The sequence below is a fragment of the Polyodon spathula genome, chromosome 28 (assembly GCF_017654505.1).
Source record: "Polyodon spathula isolate WHYD16114869_AA chromosome 28, ASM1765450v1, whole genome shotgun sequence".
Lineage (NCBI taxonomy): Eukaryota > Metazoa > Chordata > Actinopteri > Acipenseriformes > Polyodontidae > Polyodon > Polyodon spathula.
In genome coordinates, this window is record NC_054561.1 from 1,920,329 (window position 1) to 1,943,187 (window position 22,859).

A 22,859-nucleotide genomic window follows, 5' to 3' on the forward strand; every position below is an offset into this window, starting at 1 on the left:
TTTACTACAATATGAACTTATATAAGAATTAGCCAGTGTAAAGAGAATTTACACAAGCCAGTATTATTAGTGTTGTCTGGAATCGGTTAGCATCATTGTTTTTCTGCAAAAGAGTGCAAGAAATGGCATGTTTTATAATGTTTTCCCCATTCTGTCCACATTCGCACATGGAAATGCAAGAATTTTAAACAAGGCGCAAAATGAACCCTCCCTTAGATCCAGTTATTATAAACACACAATTAACTGAAATGCTATTAAACACGATTGTTTCTAGATCTGTAATTTACTTTCTTCAACACAGAAAAAAAAAACAAAACAAAAAAAAACAAAACGAAAACAAATGTTATTCTGGAGTTTTAACAACGTTAGATTCTAAATACTACGCACATTATAAAACACGATTGAGCCACAGACGTCTGTTGAGAAATAGGGCTTTAGGAGAATAACGTCTTTTTTTTTTTTTTTTTTGTTAATCGCGGAGGGACTTTAGTTGCTTTCTTTTTATAAACCGCATCAGTTTCTAGACTGACTTTAATGACCAGCGGACAGTTTAGCGTCTCTTGTTGAGCTACAGACAGCGTCTCCCTCAAGCTGTACAGCAGACTGTGCCTGCTCGGCTCAAAGCATACGACATTTCTTGTAATTAGAAAAATGCAATTCTGGCTCTGGAAGCCAGGGATTTCTTCCCAGCCTGCCTGCCTTGTTGCTGGGCTGCCCTCCCTTCATCGCTTCCTGGCTCTGCCTGAGGAGTCGGAGGCGTGTCTACAGTCCAAAGTATAAAGTCCAAAGAAGCTACGATTGTGCCGCCAGAGAGCCGAGCTAAAGAATGTGTTTCTGTACTTGACTGAGAATTTGACTCAACAGCCAGCACTACCTATACAGCTGAGGAACACAGCAGGAGCTCTGGTGCACTTAGAAAAAAGAAATCTTTTGCATTTTTTTTTTCTTGCAATTTTAAAGAAAGACTTTCCTTTTTTTTTTGTAGAAATATTTGCCTATTAAAAAAATAAAGACATAATCTTTGCAGCTCTTTTCTTTTCCTAAAGATATTCCTGCATTCATTTAAAAAAAAAACTGTATTTTGAGGCATCTATCCTATGATTTCTTGTCGACTTTCATTTTGAAAGCATATAAAGGACCAAGAAGTCTTGCACCTGCTTCTGGAGGGAGGGGGAGGGGAACGAGAACTGGTCCGTATTCTTCAATCATGCCCTCTCGCCGTGGCATCTCAGTGGCAGTCCTTGTGGCGCTATGGGGTCTGTGCCTGAGTGAAGAAGCCATCCGCTGCCCGCCCTGTTCTGAGGAGAAGCTAGCCCGCTGCAAGGCGCCAGTTGGGTGCGAGGAGACTGTGAGAGAGCCAGGCTGTGGGTGCTGCCCCACTTGTGCCCTGGCCAAGGGCAACTACTGTGGGGTGTACACTCCCCGCTGCGGCTCCGGGATGCGCTGCTTCCCACCCCCGGGGGTGGAGAAGCCCTTGCAGTCCCTGATGCTTGGCCAGGGAATCTGCATGGCGGAAACGGAGCTCACACAGTTACAGGCCACAGGTAAGTCAGGTCACCTTGTCTTTTTTATGTGAAATTTCGTCATGTGATGCTTTTTGTTGTTGTTATGCTTCAGACCCCCAAGCATACTGGAGGGGCAATCCCACAGGTTAACATATAGATTATTGTATAGCGTGCTGTATGACAGAAGCTGAAACTCACCCCCGGAGAGGTTGATCCTGCGATTTAAGGCAATATCAGGGGACCCTTTCAGACCATAGACAGTGACCTGGTAAATTGATCAACAACCTCGTAGTGGTCATAGCTACTCACAGCCAACCAAATCTGACTTTCAAGGCAGCTTTAAGAAACGTACAGATGTGCACATGTGCATTCAAATTTCAGCTGCCTGACAAATGACACTTGAGTTATTTGGGATTCCTTTATTGTAGTCACTGCGTTATTCTGTCATTGCTATGCTTTGCTATGAGCTTTGAAACTGTTAACGCACAAAAAACCCCAAAAAACAACACACGCACACACACACACACACACACATATATATATATAGCAATAAGATATATCGATATATAATATATATATATATATATATATATATATATATGTATATACCTTATGAATTCATTTCATTTTGATTTTATGTTTTTTGCTGATATGTTCACTCTTTCAATGTAGGGCATTAAGATATAGCACCGCACTGTACATCAGTGGTGTGTGGAACAGTTTCTCACTGACAGAAGCATGATCTATCTCTCGGTGGCTCTTGCCAGCCCAAAGTTTATGTGATCATGCCTTTGCAACATTTACTCAGGCTGGTTGTCCTTATGTAATACTCGTACATCAATGATTAAGTATTGCAAAAGGTGCGCATATGGGGAACTACAAAACACTGTTAAAAAAGGTGTCTTGAATATCTAGACTCTCTTCTTAACACATCACAGTGCATGTGGCATGTACATAAGCTCCAAAAGTTATTTTCCTTCTATATTTCCAGGTGTGCTGAATGCTCCATTATTTTAAGCTTGTCCTTAAACTGAAGTTAAACAACTTGATTGGAGTCTTGTTATAACATATGTGACATTCATTAGAGCAGAAACAAGAAAGTTTGTTAGTGCACACGGTAAAGGGTCAGTCCGTCTGCAAGGTCACTAAATTAGCAGTCTGAAGCAACCAGGAGCTTTTCTTGAGTCTCAGAGGCTAAAGCAGCCCTCTGTACATGTAAAGAAAACATTTGTGCTCCCTATACAAGCCTCGTCAGTGTAATTGACAGCAAACAAAGTGTCACTCTTTACATAAATAATTTTCGCGTACATCACATTAAATGAGGCCGAACCTTGCTATTTACATTTTTGTAAATCTTGGCGACGGACTGTATGGACCTACAGACCAACAGACGACAGGGAAAAAAAAAGGTTTCAGTTGATACAGTTCAGCCAAGGTTTATAGGTTTTTTTTAAATTTTTATTTAGACTGCCCTACTGTACACAGTTTTGCTGTCACGCACACTGCAGCAGCCAAAGCTGTGATCATATATAATAAAACATCTTTGATTTAAGGTGTATTTTGATCAAAAAACTATCGTGTGGAGAGTCATTGAACAGTTTACGTATACATTATTAATTAGTCCTTTAGCAGATGTTTTTATCCAAAGTGACTTACGGAGACTAGGGGTGAACTGTGCATCAACAGCTGCTGCTGCAGAGTCACTTGCAATTGGACCTCAGTTTTTCCATCTCATCCAAAGGATGGAGCACAAAGAGGTTAAGAGTCTTGCTCGGGGTCGCACACAGTGAGTCAGCAGCTAAACTAGGAACCACCTGCTATCAAGCCCTTTTCTTTAACCACTGGACCACCAAGCCTACCTTGAAATGGTGGTTCCATCAGAGGACCACAGAGAAGCAGATGACATGGTGAATCCACCAGCTGAAACATTTGTCAAATTGACTAACCGCTGGATTATTCTGACAGAATTTTGCAGCACTGTTGAATCACCTTGGATTGCATGAATTACTAGTTACAGTTGATGCCCAGTACAGCACTATATATATATATATATATATATATATATATATATATATATATATATATATATATATATATATATATAATTTATTAATAATTACAGTTTTGACAGTTTGTGAATGGAGCGTTTTCATTGAGAACATCTAGGGGATTTTGGGGGATTTTCCGTGGCAGTAGCCTGGTTAAGCTCAAAAGCAATGTTGGTAAATAATAAAAAAAATAGCAATACTCTCCAGATTGCAGTATGAATACAACTTCTGTGGGTTCATGTTTGATGAGGTAATGCATAATGAATTCCATTGAATACTCAACACAGTTAAAGCCAAAAACCGTGAGAGCTGTCTAAAGAAGCCAACTGCGGTTGGGGGTGGGGGAGGAGGAACAATCTTGGTGCACTTTCACTTATTCTGCACAGCAAGGTGTATGCTATTCCAATAGCTCATATTTCTGATACAAGTTATTTGTGGTTTGCAAACTCTTTTTGAGGGATCCCTTCTGCAAACCGATTAGTCATAGATTAAGACCTTGCATTTCTACAAGGGAGTTTCTTTGTAATAAACTCAGTGGTGAAATCTAGCTAAAGGCAGCTGCCCCTTTAAAAATGACAGAGAACATGTTATTGTTAGGAAGCTTATCAATACTTAATGCGTATCATGGTGCTGGAATCAGGTCATTTTTTAATAAGTAACTACAGTGCCTGACCCTTCCAAAAGTTAAATGCACCTGACTTTGAACTCTTTTTTCATGCATTGTTCTTTAGGCTAAGCAGACCAATAAGATTCTTGTTTCAGAGCTCCGGTTTAGAATGCTTTCTGGGATTGCTCCTTGAGTTCTGTGTTATATTTGAAGAGTGTGTTCACTGTGTGTACATTTGCCTGGTTTGGTGCATTGACACTTGTCAAACCACAAAGTTGGTGGTATAGTCTATTTTAAAAAATAGCTGTTGATGCCCATTACTTAATGCAAGGGTGGTGTTATAACACAGATTGGTACTTAAACATGTTTTCAATGTGTAACAGGGCAGAGGCTGGGCATGAGAGCTTGTAACTCACTCTCAGATCCAGCCATCAATGCCAGATGTGATTCAAAATCCTGTTTAAGACTTACTGTCCGCATTTATTTAATAATGTGGCAATTTTTTTTTTTTTATGTCAGCACAATGGTTCGCCCCTATAGCAGGATAAACATGCAGAGCCAGTAATGGAAATGAAAGCCTTGCGAGGTGAGCTTTATAAATCCGTAGCCCAGAAAAAAAGGGAGGAGTATAGGCTGACAAATGATGTTAGTCATGCACTGTATGGGGTACCTGTTTATATTATAACTGTGGACAGTTTTCTCGTTTCTGGACTGCGAAAGTGATTACGTCAAAGCTGTTTAATTATAATAGGTAACACTTTGCATTAAGAGTCTCTAATTACTGTGGATTTACACAGTAGTTAGTGTACTTGCACATCATTAAAATGTTATTTACAATGTGTACATCTTTTCACACAATATATGTAAGTACACAATTGCATCAGAAAAAGGTGAGGGTTAGGGTTAGGTATAGGGTTAGGGTTATAGCATGCACAAAGATTTACATGTTCATTGTAACTAATAATCTTGTAATTGTGTAAGTACACATGTATTTACTAGGTAACTACATGTAAATAGACGGTAATTAGAGACACTTAATGTAACGTGATACCAGCTAGTTTCCATTTCAGCTCACAGACGGGAGTCATGGAAAGTTCACCTGAGATAAATGTACAGAAAATCTTGTGTGCAGTATTGGACCACAAGGCGTTGAAGGATATGCATTGGCTGGAAAGTCAAAGAGAAAAGTCGTTATTCTTTTTGTTATTATTATTTTTTATTATTATGACATTGTTGAGAAAAGCAAAGCTGGCAGATACCCCAGTGGTACAAGTCTGGCAGCAAGACGAACTCTGGAGGTGGCTTCCAGCATTAAACATTAACCTCCTCACCAGACATGCTAACTGTGCTGCTTTCTGTGCCGGTAGAACTCAGTGGCATTAAGTTCATGAGAAGTTTTTCTTTTTCTACAGCTATGGCCAAAAGTTGTCGCCCTATAGAACTGATAAACAAATTCACATGTGTTTGTATACTGAACTTCCAGTAGCACAAATATAACAGGTAATGCATTTATTTCTACAAGTATTTATACAAAGTGTCTTTCTCTGTGTTTGTGTGTCCTCAGTCATAACCCATGTACTGGGTTCATAATAAAAGTTCCTAATGCTCTTTTCGTTGCACTAAGAGGACTAATGACTGAATCAGAGCGGGAGGTGTGAGTCATGTGACTTAGCTTGCCTCTATTATGTGCTTTCCGGCTGGACTACATGACTGCTGCCCATAGAAAATAGTACCGAAACCGTGACCTCTGTACACCCCAGTTCGGTAGAATAAACAGCAGGTATGATTCATGAAGAAGGTCTCCCTTAGTGACCGCTCAAAATGCCCTGAAATATGTTGCGTACGTGTAGAGATCTCAGGTTTTGAAAAATAGGTCACGCCAACCCCAATAATAAAACATGAGGCTGATTGTATATCCCAACCACCAGAGGGACAGAGTCAACTAGTCCTAATATAGAGCTAGTCCCAATAAAGAGAGATCTTTGGATTTGTCGGACTGGTGTTCCATTACAGCACTGCGGTACCATTTTGACACTAGTAGGCCTATCCCAGGCAGTGAAAGACAGTTTAAGAGGATGATAATTCAGCAGTCGGCATTGTTTCGAAACTCTGACCTCCTTTAATGCTTTGTTGAAAGAGAAAACATTATTAAGCGAATTCCATTCTGCTGAAGTTATCGCTCATATTACTGTATTTAGTTTCTACAAACCCATTAAAATAGTTTAACACAGCTTCTTACAGTTCCAGGGAGAGAGAAAGCGAGAGAAAAAAACATTTTGCAATCTGCCAAGAATGTTAATGTAAAAACTAAACAATGGGGCTCAGAGACAATTTACACAGCTCGGGAGTTAATTGAGACGATAAAAGTAGCACCTGAGCTCAGCTGTGCAGGTACTGTTTCAATGTTTATCTTATAGCCCCAGGGACTGGTTTTCTCCAGGGTGTAAATGTCGAAAGATTTTGTTTCTCTCTTTGTACACCTGCGAATATTAGTCAACAATATAAATAATAAAGGTTACACAAGACTTAACATTCAGCAATCATCTACAGTATTCATTTTGCCTTTGTTACAGATTTGCAACTTGTTTTTTGTTTCTCTATTAAGCAGACGTTTCTGACAGTCGTTTCGACATGCTGTGTAAATATTGTAGACTTTGAGAAAGACTCATCTGCTTTTATCATTTTAAGGTCATTCATTCATTATGATGGGAGCTGAAGTGTAAGCCCTGAATATTTTTCTTTTACGTAAGATCGTGACTCAGTCTGTGCCACCCATTGTCTCATGGCCTTTTGTTCAACATACAAAGAGGTATTTTCCTATGTCTGGGTTTGTCCAACATTGACAATCCTGTCTCTTTCTAAATTACCCTAACCTGCTTGAGCAAGCATGCTAGTATTTCACCAGCCCCTATGTATGGTTCAACTCCAGCAGCTCCGAGAGAAAAATCAGATGGGACTTAAAATGTTGCTATAGAAGAATCATGCCTGTGCATACCTGCATACCTCTGCATCGCTCTGCTAGTGCAAATGGAATGATCTGGCTATCCGCTGCAACCTGAGAGCTTTTTGCGGTGATAGCAGCGGCTTTCTGAAATGCAACTGCAATCAATAATCGTTCCAACAAAGAGATCAAAATACTTAACGTTAACCACAATAACCTGACTGCCCCAAAGCATGTGTGTGCGTGCGTGCGAGTGTGTGTGCATGCGTGCGAGTGTGTGTGTGTGTGTGTGTGCGCGTGCGTGCGAGTGTGTGTGCATGCATGCGTGTGTGTGTGTGTGTGTGTGTGCGTGCGTGCGTGCGTGTGTGTGTGTGTGTGTGTGTGTGTGTGTGTGTGTGTGTGCGTGTGTGTGTGCATGCGTGCGAGTGTGTGTGTGTGTGTGTGTGTGCGTGCGTGCGTGCGAGTGTGTGTGCGTGCGTGTGTGTGTGTGTGTGTGTGTGTGCGTGCGTGCGTGTGAGTGTGTGCGTGTGTGCGTGCGTGTGAGTGTGTATGCATACGTGCATGCGAGTGTGTGTGTGTGTGTGTGCGTGCGTGTGAGTGAGTTTAAGTGCGTGCGTGCGAGTGTGTGTGTGTGTGTGTGTGTGTGCGTGTGTGCGTGCGTGCAAGTGTGTGTGCATGCGTGCGAGTGTGTGTGTGTGTGTGTGTGTGTGTGTGTGCGTGCGAGTGTGTGTGTGTGTGTGTGTGCGAGTGTATGTGCATGCATGGGGGGTATTTGTGTGGGGTATATGCGACTGTGGAGTTACTAAGAAAAGCAGGAGAGAGAAAAAAGAATGAGAAAGATAAAGAGAGAGGTGGATAAAAAATGCAAAAAGGCAACAAGCAAACCATCTTGGAAGAAAGCCTTCCTTCAGGAAATACTTGAGGAGAGACAGAGTAATAAAGAAAACATGAAAAGTTTTAAAACCATCGGCTTGTTTCCGGATCATTCTCGGCACCTCTTTCCTTTTTCTTTTTTTTTTAGGTTGCTATTTCTAGAAAAAATAAACTCTGGTGACATTGCAGACCTGGAACGGAGATGCCCAGATTTTGAAAAGAAAACCCTCCAAAAACAATAAACAAGATTTTTTTTTCCCAGCAGAAAGCATTCAATCTTGCATTGGTAGTTTGAAAAATCTAAATGGCATACCAGTATAATCCTTGTGTGCTACCCTCAAGAGACCCAGACAGCTTGATTACCAGAACCCCACTTCACCAAAAATAGTAACAGATGCAGAGTGATGCGGTCACTCTCTGGTAATGGATTGCCAGTTATTATACAGTTACAATGTTAATGTAATTTTTAGCATGATATAACCCTAACCCTAACCCTAACCCTAACTCTATCCCTAACCCCAACCCTAACTCTAAAACTAACCCTAACCCTAACCCTAACCCTAACCCTAACCCTAACCCTAACTCTAACCCTAACCCTAACTCTAACCCTAACCCTAACTCTATCCCTAACCCTAACTCTAACCCTAACTCTAACCCTAACCCTAACCCTAACCCTAACTCTAACCCTAACTTTAAAACTAACCATTTTTTGCTACAATTGCATAATAACATTGTAATTATGAGTAAATACATGTGTATTTACTATGTAACTACTGTGTAAACACATTGTAATTAGAGACAATGTAAAGTGTTATCAAATATAATAGGTCTACCAACATGGTACTATAGCTGCCCCTGTACCACCTTAGCAAGACTGGAATTCCATTGAAGATAATTTGCCCTTCTAGAATTTTGTTTCTGGAGGACTCAGCGCCAGTCTGCCCTTTTTATTTCAGCTGTGTGCGGAGGCTGCGTCACCACTTTGCTATGAGGGAATAATTTAGTCTTAAAGTTCTGTCCCTCTTATTAGTGGAGTTTTCTAACAAAATCTAAATGCAAAAAAAAAAAAAAAAAAAAAAAGCATGGCCAAACGCCAATCACGAATAATACAACTTTCTAAAGCTAAATACTGGCCTGGAGCCATATTCCCATAGGCTCTAACTGAGATTACATTTCCTACCCCTTGACACGGAGGAAAAAAGGTTAAAAAAAAAACAAAAAACAAAACAAAACAAAAACAAAAAAAAAAAAACACATTAAATCAATTCTATGTTCCGTTCTCTCGCATTGCGGTTTATTTAAATAGCTCATATCGCCATCTTCAGGAATTCTCAGCAATCCCCGTGAGAAAACACGGAACAAAAGTTGCACTTTTTTTGGGGGGTGGGGGGTGGGGGGGTGGGGGGTAGGAGTTGAACAACAACCCGAGCAGCACTATACCTCAGTTAAAAAAAAAAAAAAAAACTGCTTCAGGCAATAGCCATATAGTCCCGTGACTCATCAGTTAAGAGAAATACTTCAATTTGCGCTGCGCACGATGGAAACCCTTTAGCCAAATGCCAAAGTTTTACAGGACTGTTTTTTCTTTTTTTTTGTTTATGGAATGCAATCACGCCATCCCGACAATTGCTGTTGAGTGACTTCAATAGAAGCCCAAGTGCTGAATCAGCTTGCAAGATCTTAGCTTGCTTTTCTTAGCCCCCTCCCCCCCCCCCCCCCCCCCCCTCTCTCTCTCTCTCTCTCTCTCTCTCTCTCTCTCTCTCTCTCTCTCTCTCTCTCTCTCTCTCTCTCTCTCTCTCTCTGTATCGGTGACCTATACGGTTTAAAATTGATTATCCGCGGACCTCCTCCGTCTTGGGCATTCATTGGGGACTGAATAGCACAGCACAACTCCCTTATATAATTCTGTAGACTGTTTTAATTACACCGCACTGCTAGTAAGACTATACAGACCTGCATTGAAAGCTCCTTAAATTATGCATCTCAGGATGAATTTTGAAACAGAGAGGGAAATCATTACTTCCAGTAATTACTTATATATTTATATATATATATATATATATATATATATATATATATATATATATATATATATATATATATATATATATATATTTTATATGTGTGTGTGTGTGTGTGAATGCGTGTGTGTGTGTGTGTGTGTGTGTGTGTGTGTGTGTGTGTGTGTGTGTGTGTGTGTGTGTGTGTGTGTGTGTGTGTGTGTGTGTGTGTGTGTGTGTGTGTGTGTGTGTGTGTGTGTGTGTGTGTGTGTGTGTGTGTGTGTGTGTGTGTGTGTGTGTGTGTGTGTGTGTGTGTGTGTGTGTGTGTGTGTGGTGTGTGTGTGTGTGTGTGTGTGTGTGTGTGAATGCGTGTGTGTGTGTGTGTGTGTGTGTGTGTGTGTGTGTGTGTGTGTGTGTGTGTGTGTGTGTGTGTGTGTGTGTGTGTGTGTGTGTGTGTGTGTGTGTGTGTGTGTGTGTGTGTGTGTGTGTGTGTGTGTGTGTGTGTGTGTGTGTGTGTGTGTGTGTGTGTGTGTGTGTGTGTGTGTGTGTGTGTGTGTGTGTGTGTGTGTGTGTGTGTGTGTGTGTGTGTGTGTGTGTGTGTGTGTGTGTGTGTGTGTGTGTGTGTGTGTGTGTGTGTGTGTGTGTGTGTGTGTGTGTGTGTGTGTGTGTGTGTGTGTGTGTGTATGTGTGTGTGTGTGTGTGTGTGTGTGTGTGTGGTGTGTGTGTGTGTGTGTGTGTGTGTGTGTGTGTGTGTGTGTGTGTGAATGTGTGTGTGTGTGTGTGTGTGTGTGTGCGCGCGAGTAAACTGACTGAAATACCAAAGTCAGTCCCGCAGTCTCTCTTTCCAAGAGAAAAGAAAAAGCAAAGTACTTGATTATGATTAATTCCGCCCCCCCCCCCCCCCCCCCCCCCCCCCCCCCCCCCCCCCCCCGAGACATATTTCTATTGTTTTTTTTATTGCTCAAGCGGACTTTCCATTCGAGTCATGCAGATAATCTTAAATCGAAGTGGAGGCGCATTCATTTAGAAGCTATGTTTGATTTATTATTCTTTATTTGTATTTGTTTGGGTATTTTGGAAAAAACAAACAAACAAAAAAAAAAAAAAAACGCTCACCGCTTTTTGAAAGCTGAACAGAAGCCGATCAAAATGAATTATGCAGTGCTTTAAATCTCCAGTGTATTAACTGGGTAATATTTTATAAACGGGATTAGTTATGAAACGTAAACGTCTAAAATGATTCATTGCAGAAAGTATAGAAGCGCCTCGTTGTTTTAGACCCGCCAAGTGTAATATGTGGCTAGTGCAGAGAACCATGATTCGTCTTTTATAAATCTAGATGTTACAAGACTGCAGACTCCTCGTTAAAAATTTTTAAAATCAAGAAGTCTTTTCCTTATATATATATATATATATATATATATATATATATATATATATAAGTTATATACAGAGTAATATATATATAGTATAGATATATATTAAGGTGTGTGTGTGTGTGTGTGTGTGTGTGTGTGTTATTTTAACAGCTTCCAAGGAAACGTGAATGTCTTTTTATTATGTGTTTTTTCTTGCCAACATCTGGAAGACTTAATTCCAAAGATTAGCTTTTAAATTCCTAGGTCTGCTGGCCAGACCCTCGGGTTTTTTTTAAAGCTTGTGGCTCTTTTTTTTTTTTTTTGCTATCCAGGAGCCAAGCTCAATTTGCTGTGCAGACACTCACACACAGATTCATAGCAATGAAATCACTCAGCTACAGTACCTGAGAGACTTTCTTTCACCTTCTTTTCCAGCAATAAATAAATAAATAAACACTTATTCATTCTTTAACCAGGAATAACCTCACTGAGATAGAGGTCTCGTTCACAAGGGGATCCAGCAACAGACAGCAGTCATGTCACATTATTAAAAACATCACCACTCTAAAGACAATATGACTAAAGCGCCCCTAGTGCCAATAAAATAATAACATTAATAACAAATGTGTCTCCTAGTTAGGACCTTATATCTCCTAGTTAGGACTTTTAAACTCTTATATAGCGCTCAAGTCGTAACTTGGAACTTGGTTTCAGGAGACTAGGTTTCAGGCCGCTGAATGGCACACCGGCGGAGACCTGGGGTTTGATAAAGCAACCTCAAACTAGGTCTCCCAGAGCCAGATCCTTTAGAAAAATCAAAAAAACATTTACCTATTATTTAAATGTTTCCAATGACTGTGTAGTTACTTCGTAAATGCATGTGTATTTATACATAATTGCAGTGTCGTTATGCATAGTTACTTAATGTAGACTTTTTTTTTTTTTGCAGGATATATGTAAGAACACAATTGCATCAGAAAAGGCTTACGGTTATCTCGCGGTTTAGCGCGAGTTTCTAAATTCGTGCATTACAGGGCGTGTTGCAAACAGCATCAGTATTGCAGGTTGGTTTGTCCTACTGTGCACTGGGCTGTGTTTGTGACAGGTTGTTCTCGATATTGTGGACCCACGGCCAATTTGGCAAAGAGCTGACTCGAGAAGCTGTTGATATAGAGCACGCCGCTCGGGAATCTGTTAATATTATCTGCCAGGACTCCCCATTGCAGAGATGAACCTTTGCTCTGTGTCGGTTTAAGCGAAATAAATAACAATAATCATTGCAGAATTCTGCCAAGAAATTTGGGGACTCGTGATTTGCAACCAATGAAAACTCTTCCTGTGTGGGTTTGTGGAACATCTTGTTCATCAGTGTAGCCGATTTAATCTCACCTTCCAGAGCTAAACTATTTGTGAACTAACTAAAAAAATAAACAGTGTCAACGGACCAAATACGGACTGAAAGACCACAGTCGATACATTTGTCAAAGAATTAACGTGTTACTTATTTTGTTATATGCAATGGTGTTATATTGTACAGCGTTGTTTTTTTTTTTTTTTTGGTTTGTTTATGAAATGAGTTTGCGTTTTATTCAGGGTTGCACGTGATTTGATAGTTTATTTATCAGACAGGTGGTTTATCTGTAGCTCTGTCTGATGGTGCAGGTAATAATGAAAGCCGCTTTACTCTGAGGTCAATATGGGGAAATCTGTAACGCAAAAAAAGCAGCTGTAATTATGAAACGGTCCTGAAGCAAGGTGATAATCAATATCTGATCTCTAAGTAAAATGTTAGAGAGAGCCAATGTTCATAATTAATCGTATCACTGAGCCCAATTAGTAAAATGCTTACACATCGGTTTTTTATTTGGTGAAGAACATAAGAAATTAAAGGATTGAGAAGGAGAAAAGGCGATTTGGGCACACCATCCTCCCTACTCGGCGGGTGCTAATTTAATCATTCTGTCTCCTCAGTGTTTTACGTCACCTGGTCGGCTATTGCATGCATTTCTAACTCTGTAAAAAAGTGTTTCCTACCTTCTAATGATAGTCATGTTTTTACGCATTTTGAAAGTCGTTTGCAAATAGTTTATAAATGCGTCACTGTAGCTCATTGTTAACAAAAATGGAAAAGATTTGTTAACATTTCAATGAGCTAATTATTAACAGTTAGTAAACAATGAAAATATACTACTGTGATTTCAGGGTGTGAAGGAATCTAGCAGGCTGACTCGATGTGTTCTAAAAACAGGGGAACAGCTTTAACACAGCGCCATCTGGTGTTCAGTAACAGGAATAGCACAATTGTGGCCCTGTTCTCAAACTTTCTTAAACTGAGAAAAATAAGACACATATTCATGGAACTTTTCTAGATTTAACTTGGAATTGTGGCATTTAAACCAAATAGCAAATAACAAACAACAGCTGCCCTGAAATTGTCCTAGTTTTTTGTCATTTGGCACTTTTGAAAAGCAGATTTAGGGACAGTGGCTCCAATCAAATGTAATGGTAGGGTTGGTTATCATCACTTTTCTCAATATGTAACATGGAAAGAGTTAACTGTGTTTCACGCTGATGTGAATACAGCATCTCTTTCTCTGTGAGGTTATAACAGTGGCCAACTAACTAGTTGAAATTCTTCTCAAAGAACCTCAGTTAGGAATTCAATCTCCCTTATTGATTTCAAGTGGGCTTGATCCGTTTAAAACCTGCAACAACAACAACAAAAAAACAGAAACAAAAAGGGAACTAATCCTACAAGCTCTCCAGATTTCATGTGTTTTATATACAGTTCAGTGAAACCCTGGCACAGGGTAAGAAAAAGACTTAGCCAGCTTGTAATCTTACATAGTACTTGCCAATTACTTTTTAATGAGACCAGAGGAGTAGGGAAACGGAATGGGACGGACAGACTTACGATCACATCCCAGTTGCTGAATTTAGCCGATAAAGAGCTTACTCAATCTGGCTGCCTATCTTTCAGAATGACACAAGGCTCATAAGACAAGAGAGAAAAGCCATTGATGGAGATCTTCAGGCATATATGGTTTGGAACAATCTTGTTAGAAAGGCTTACGGAATTTGGCACTGTGAAGCCTTTTGAGATTAAAATGTTCTGCCTAAAGCAGTTCTACAGAATCTGAGATTAAAAGCACAATGGATAGGGATGAGAAAGCCACTATCGTTCTTGTTCGGATTTACTCCTACAGTCAAAAAGTGTAGATCCCAAAGTGTCAAATCGAATTTCCTCTTTTTTTTTTATCAGCTTGAGTTTCACTGCCCTTATCACCTTGCAGTGGAATTATAACATATAATACATTTCCTTAAACTTCCAAAGATTTTACAGCACTCTTTTTATTGTTTTGATAAGTTTTGATTATCACACCCTTTGCTTTCTCTACTGAGATGATAACCCTTTTCTAGTTAGAGATCAATACTGTGAAAGGTTTTTGCATTGGTTGGTCAATGTTTGTTTCGAGAAAGGTGTCTGCATATTTAGTGCATGTGTCCAAAAGCTGAGTATGGGTACTTTTCTCAGCCTGCCAAAACAGGGATCCACTCTCACAACTAACCCCTCCCACCGTAGTCGCTTACCCCTGGCATAACTTAAAGAGTTTCCATTTCGATTGCCACCGCAAATCCCACAGCAGCAGGTGGGTCTACCCACCTGCATCCTCAACAATTCCTCTTCCAAACCTGGGAGCCTTCAGAAGCTTCACGATTAAAGAAAGGGAGGGGAGATTCTAAATTCTCCTCTTCGATTTCCTGGAGAGGCATCGTGGAAAAGGCACCATTGCTCTGAGATTTATGCACTCTAATTTCACAGCATGCAAGTCTTGGCAGCTTGATCAAACCCTATGAACTGGCAAAGCATCAGTCACCGAAGCCGACCTTCGAGAGGCAGCTCGTTGAAATGAAAAACTAACATCTCTCATTGTTTAGGGGCCTCCTTAGCTCTGAGGAGAAAAAGTAAAGAAATGAAAAGACAGCAAAGAGGTCAGATAAATATAACTCTTTTTCTATTTGGTAAGCAAGGATAAGCCAGCATAGAGAACCCAAGCATCCTTAGTGCTCTTCAATGCCAATGTAGCCAGTGGCAATACAACGGCAATGATCCTGTGACTTGTACAATGGGACAACCCTTGGTTGAATGGTACCACAGTGGTAACAGTTTCATATGTGGACAAAGCAATCACAATGGTTGGAACCAATACACACAGATGGAAACCAATTGGAGCACCGTGTACTACATAATTAATGATGTAACGATTCATTTCAAGTCCACCAGGCATCCTGGTATTGAGTCTATTGTTTTGTTTTGTTTTTTACAGAAAAAGAAGAATTGTGGAACCTGGACCATCCCAACAACAGCCACATTTCCTGCAGCCCGCAGGATAAAAAGTGTCTCCTGAGACACCAAGCCAAGATCCGAGAACAAGGGATAAAAAACGGGAAGATGAAAAACAATGGGAATCGAGAAGAGAACAAGCCTCTGGTGAGTGTGCATCAAGCGTGCCCGGGAGAGAGCGATCCGACCAGCGAAGCTGCTTCATCTGCTTAGGCAATGCGGCCCGACCTGTTTATTAAATTAGAGGCATGGCCTTTTCGTGTTCGATGAACAGAACATGCAGGGTTTAATCAATTAATCAGGTTTAAGATGGATTTTTGAATCTCAGAGTCTGTTGTGAGTTTTGTGAATGGAAAGAGATTTGGGCAACATTTTACAGAGTGTCTCTAATTACTGTGTATTTACACAGTAGTTACTTCATAAATACGTGTGGTCTATACATGATTGCAGTGTTATTATGCATAATTACAATGTACTTAATGTGTAAATCTTTTTGCATGATATAAACCTGACCCTAACCTTAATCCGTTTTTTGATACAATTGCTTACATATGTCATGCAAAAAGATGTACACATTAAGTACATTGTCACAATGCATAATAACATTGTGATTATGTGTAAGTACACATGTATTTATTCAGTAAGGACTGTGTAAATGCATAGGAATTAGAGACCCTGGAAAGCGTTACTGAGATTTGCCGTTTTCGAATTGCTGTTAGGTCCTGCCGCCATGCCAATCGGAGATGCAGAGAGCTCTCGACAGACTGGCAACCCAAACAAGAACCCACGAGGACTTCTACACCATCCCCCTCCCCAACTGCGACAAGAACGGAAACTTCCACCCCAAGCAGGTTTCTGTGTAGAGCTTGTACATTTATCTAATGTAAAAATAAAAGGTCAAAGTCTTGAGGAGAAACGCAGAAACAGTGGACAGTGTAAGATGTTTAACAAGTAAGCAATTTACACAATGCCATCCCCTTTGTTTTTTTTTAGACATTTCTGTTAAGTGAATATGGGGACAAGAAGCTGCCCTGCAAGGATTCAGAAGAGCAAAAAATGAATAAAAAGCTCTAAAAAGCATGGCATAGATGGGAAACTTAATATGTGACAATTATACATGCAGTGATTGACAGGTTTGAGATATTAAATAGGTACTGAGAGAAGGTTCTTTACACTTCCCCTTTTTGTTTCTCCAACAGTGCCTCCCTGCTCTGGATGGCCAACGGGGGAAGTGCTGGTGTGTTGACCAGAAGACTGGCATTCGGCTGGTGGGGACCCCGGAGGTCAAAGGTGACCTGGACTGCCACCAGTTTATAGAATCGATCAGGGAGTGAGTGTCGACTGGCACAGGGGCTGCTGCTGTGACCCTGGTGGACTCACCCATGCTGAAACCTACTGGTGCTGTTTTGTATGATGACAGAAGGGACAATACCACATAACCTCATGAAACTTACGGTCAAAGGTACTAGGATGTGCAAAGGAAACAAGTTAAACAAACTGACAGAAAAAAAGTAATCTTAATTTCAATTAATGTTAAATCTGAAAAAAAAACAAAACAATAAACAAATAAAAATGGCTTGACTGACAGGCACATTAATGGTAATTAATCATTATATTCTCAAAGGTTCTGCTAAAGATTGAGTTCAAACTAAAGAAAACAACGCATGTCAGGGTTTTTTTTTTTTTTTTTTTTACTTTCTGATTCAAAGCGATGATTGGGTTTGGAGCATTTTGACTTTGATACCAAGGCCAGTGGTCTTAAATTCTGTTGATTTGACTGTTGTTTAAGAAGCAGTCAGCAGTTTTCTATTTTTAATTTGATGACCGATAACACAAAAAAGGGTCTTCTTTTACAACATCATAAATTAAAGATCAAAACGTATACGCCTTGTTGAACTGCTAAGTTTTTTTGCACATCCTTTCCAATATTTAAGCTACAAAAAAACCACCAAAAATGTAATTGGTTATTTCCTAAGAAAAGGATACACTAGCACAGCTGCAACAACATGCCAATAAACTGTTCTGAAAGAACTGCATGTTTAATTGTCAATGATCACTGATCAATGATAGTGCGGTGGACTAAGAACTCTGGTCTCTAAAAGATTGCATGCAAACATGTGAATCAACTCATTCCAGCCATGACTTAGCAATCCAAAAGCATGTTTCGCTAAAACTACTTTGTGCCGAGATGAATCACTGCACAGCATGTACAGCACTGCTCTGCACGCCTCCTGCTTCAGCCTCCTAGTTAGACAATGCCAGCATCTCTGCCCTGAGAACAATGGTTCTAATTATCAAAAGTTTTTGTTCCCTGCCATTGAGGTTTCTCCCATATTCACAATAAACTGCACAGATGAACATGTGGGAGGCCAAGGTTTTAACTGTTCCAGCAGCCCATTTCCAAGGTGATTAACCCATGAAGACCAGTTCTCTAAAAAAACTTGGTTTCTTTCTTAGTACCTGTCAGGGAAATCAATAGCTGTAATACTAGCGTTGATGTTTTGTTCAGATTACAAACAGACAGTACATAGCTGTGTTGATTGGTAAATGAACAGTAGCTGATCAATGCCAGGGTTATATTCTGTTCAGGAGCTTCGTTCTATGGGTCAAACATTTAGCCAATGGGGTTTGTGGCATAGAGGCTGAGAGCAACGTTAGTTCTCTTCGTCAGTAGAGGCTGATCCAAATGGAATTTCTGACAATGCAAAGCTGTTTTTTTTTCTCCTAGTACCCTGCGTCTGATTAAATGCAAATGAAAAAGGAATCTGTAGCTCCTGGGAATCAGTATGCATCAGTCTAGATTCTGATGCTATACTAACACGTACATCAGCATAAGCCCCAAACTTGCCTCTCAACTGTAGAGCTTGCTCTTTAGTTGAATGGTAAGGTGTTTGGCTTTGAGCAGTATGGTTCGCAACCACTTCTTGCCTTTCAGTTCAATTGGCTGAGATGCCAATCAGTTACAAGTAGCACATTTTAACAAAGACTTTTCACCAAACACGTCTGCAACTAATTTTTTTTTTCAATAAAACTGATGGTATTGTCAGCAGGGTTAGGGGTCAGTTCCTGTTTTTCAGTGTTCCAGTTCCTTTTTAAAATCAATTCGCTATTCCCATTCCCTTGTAATCAATACCAGCGTGTCATTGATCAAAATTGCAATTAGCAGCGTTTTGTTGAAGCAAACAGGGGCAGCAAATGACTTACATTGAAGTCACTGCTTTGTCAGTCAACTAAATGGCTTCAAATGAAAGCAGGTGAACAATCAAAACAATGATTCCTTCGAAGCAGCTGGAATTGGGAATTGATTTTGAAAAGGAATTGAGAAACAGGAATTGATCCCAGCCCCGGTTGTCAGGATGGAAGGTGTTATGTGTATATTGGAAGAATACTTTCTGTGATTTACATGCACCACATTACTGTGCCACCTTACGCTGGGCATGCCTGCATAGTAAACCTTTTGTGTGTACTGCAACCTTTTAGTAAAGGTGATGTGGAATGTAGAAAAATAAATGTGAAAAAATAAACACATTCTTTTTAATGATATTTATTTAACCAATATCCATGGTTCAGTCCAGGGCATAACTAAAGGAAGTCAAGGGATCAGGATTAGATACTGGTTCTGCACTTCTTAATCATAAAGGGAATCGAAATTAGTAAACTGTGGAAAACCAAAAAGATTGCCTTGTTATTTTAAATTTATAATTATCACTCAATATAACAATCATACAATATCCTATAAAAATATTTCCAAATTATCTTTGCGAATCATGTAGCGCTTTATTATTATTATTATTATTATTATTATTATTATTATTATTATTATTATTATATATTATTATTATTATTATTATTATTATTATGTAAACTTGAATTTTTGATAGTGAGAAACATAATTAGTATTTTGCATTTCATTTAAACTTTAATGTATTTCTATGTAATAAATGGAAATAAAAAAAAAACATTGCAAACTATTTTGGGAATATATGATAAGAGATGGAATCTATTTTATGTTGGGGAGGAGGAGTATGCTTTTAAGAGTTTAGTTTAAGATGTGTGGGGTAGTAAAGCATTTGGGTTATTTTTTTATAAAACTTTTAATGCTGCTCATTATTATCAATAGTTCTTCATTCACACCCTTGAAATAGAATAGCGCCCATAGACCACCATCAAAGCAATGGAATGGTGAAAAAAAAAAAAAGTTTAACTTGTGTTCAAAAAACACTATGAAACACTTGCCATATTTTGCCATATTTATCATACTTTTTATAATTTCAACCATTTTTACTTGACAACCCCTGACCCCCGACAATATGGTCTGGAGGTTCAGGTTCGTTCACACCCCTGTCCCACGACGGTATGGTCTGGAGTTTCAGGTTCGTTCACACCCCTTTAATACACTTTAATACACTGCAGTAATGTTGTATTAGGGTCTTCTTAATGAATACTAATTACAGGTTTTATTATAGTCTTGCGCTGCATTATCCCAAGATGTATACACACAGGTTTGGAAGCACCACTCATGATCCATATAATGTAACAAGATTCCACTCTGTAGCTGATTTACAATGTGGGCATGTCTTTCAGTGCTAAGAACTGCCTTAACACAGCTTTTTAAGTAGATACAATAAACTGGAAAACTGTCAAGAGACTAAAGCTGAGGGGAACACAGAGCCACTTTTTCAGGGCTTGAAACCTGGTTCCAGGAGACCACCTGGGAGACCTAGTTTGAGGTGACTTTACTGTATTGAGGTCCAAGTCTCCCCTGGTGTGCCATGCAGTGGCTTGAAACCTAGTCTCCTGAAACCAAGTTCCGAGCCACAAAGTTCCTTTGTGTTCCCTCGGCTTAAGAATGCTTGAAAACTTTCTTTCCAAGATCATTTTAAACATAAGGGTCACCACGTGGAAAATCATAGATATTTAGGCAAATAGTCCATAGATGTTCATGACTGATCATGTAGTTGATCAATGTATTCATCATGTTTTCATCAATCGCATGGTAATCACCGACAGCTGTGATTTTAAAGCTGGGGAACATCAACTGCATTATTAATGGAATATACTTATGAAACTGGGTTTCAAAACAAAGCCGTGCTCCACTTTCTAACCCTTTGCGAAGAAAATGAAGATGTTGATCTCACTGTGTGTGCATTACAAGGCACAGAATTAGTTTCACTTCTAAAGATGCATTCGATACATTTGCAGAAATGTATTGCATTTGATTAAAGTGTAACCGTACACTGTCTTCTGTTGTATGGGCACTGAAACATAATGAAACTTTAAGCTTGTTTTTCGCAGAGACGTTGTACAGTATGTTGTGCCAATGGTTTATGAGCCCTCTGATAATATACAATTGGGTTATCTTTCAAATAGAATTCAGTGTACTCTCCTAATCTTTACTTCATATACACTTGGTCATCCAGCTACGCTGTGCCATTGACTCAGAGACCTGATAGGAGTCAGTCATGCTGTAGCTAAACTCTGAACAGGTTTTTACACTGAAGACAGAGGAGAGTAATGGTGCATAACTGCTTGATTATCATTTATAAGTGACTGAGAAATGTCCTGATTTGCGCTGAACCTCCTCAGATACTGCAAAGCAAAGACTTTTTTTTGTTGTTGTTTATAAGTGAGACAAATGAAAAGAAACATAACTAAAGAATAATCTGCAAAGGCAGCCAACATTTGTCCATTTGTCATTATTGTAACCTTAACCTCTCCCTTCCATGAATTGGATAGACAGTGCAATTTAGAATATCCAAAAAATGTTTTTTCCCTGCACAGCTCAGGAGAACTGAAGGTTTAGTGGGCGTCGTCTTATCCCACGACCGAGCCAGCTTCCTCTTCTGCACTGAGGAACTCCAGCGAGCTACTGGCCCCTGGAGGACAAAGACCAGCCCTGCAGGTGTCTGCTAGGGTCTGCTGTAGCGCGATGAGGAGAAAGTTTAAACCCTGATGGTTTAAAATGTTTTTGCCCTGTTTGAATTTTGTCTACTGTTGGCAGTTGATTTTATTTCTAGCTGCTTTCTCCTGCCAGCCCACCCCTGTATATCTCAAGGGTTTTACCCTGGTTAAATAAATCAGCTCAGTTTTTTTTTTTTAATTGAAGCTCTATGTGACCTACAGCTGCTACCGCAATGTAAACACATTTAACCGTAGCCGCGGTAACCCTTTGTAAGAACCTAACCTTTTCCTTCTCTCACTCAAAGAGCTGCTCCTTTTCTGTCTCTCTGGTGCCAGCTCCAGATGGGCACTGTGCCATGTCGTCTGTGGCGAACGCGCTGTTTAAACCTACATTATTTATAGTTGCACATTCCGTGCCACTCGTATCTAGCTGCTGTGAATCGACTCCAGCAGAGGCAACACAAGACAAAAAAATTAAGCTTCATACCTTATCCCTCGTTTAACGGTCTTGCCCCCAGATAAACAGACAGGCCTGCTTCTTATTATTTCATTAAATCTCTCTGTCCTCGTAGAAGCTGGCATGAACTCCTTATGTGAGACCTTTGAACTTTGGATATTTTTTGCCAAGAACCTGCAGGGGCTCCAATCTCTCTGTCCTTTTGTATTTTCTTCCCTTACAGAATAGTGTGGAAAGTATGACCAGTACAGTAGCGGTGTGTTAACCCTTGACAGAACTACAAGCAACTGCAACTGATTTAGGACAGAGCGGGGGGGGGGGGGGGGGGGAGTGTCAGCCCCCCCTAATAAAAGCATTTGGATTCAGTTAGACTGTACACACAAAGCCCATGCTAGCTTAAGGCCTCCAAAGTATGTTTTCATAACGTCTGAAAGTGTTTAGCTGTGAAACCATTAAAAAGAATCAAACTTGGAGATCTCGGTAAGGAATGCTTACAACTATGTGAAGGGTCCCTGCCCTAGCAAGCCTGTTTGTGATTTTAGCTGAATAGCAGTTGCTATTCCAGCCTGTACAATGTTAAAAGTTATTTTCACTGCTCTGCTCTGACATGCCAGTATGTGTAGTTTTATTAAAATAATTGGGTGGTTGCAAAGCTTACAGGAAAGAAAGGAGAACAAATGTCTTGTTTTAATAAAAGCTTAAATGGGTGTTCCTCTAGTCAGGATTCTTGAAAGATCAGCTGAATTTTACTGCAAAAGGCATTTATATAAAACCAAAAGAGGACCCAATGTGCTCTATTAATATTTGGTATTTATTTCATACCG

General features: G+C 39.8%; 1 protein-coding gene across 1 annotated transcript; it reads left to right on the forward strand.

Moving 5' to 3' along the window:
• Positions 1-807: 807 nt before the first annotated feature.
• On the forward strand, positions 808-19,219 carry LOC121301928 (insulin-like growth factor-binding protein 4). The gene is made up of 4 exons (XM_041231650.1): positions 808-1,544; positions 15,661-15,824; positions 16,397-16,528; positions 16,877-19,219. The coding sequence occupies exons 1-4, from the start codon at positions 1,208-1,210 to the stop codon at positions 17,009-17,011; spliced, it is 768 nt and encodes a 255-aa protein (XP_041087584.1). The 5' UTR covers positions 808-1,207; the 3' UTR covers positions 17,012-19,219.
• Positions 19,220-22,859: the final 3,640 nt, after the last annotated feature.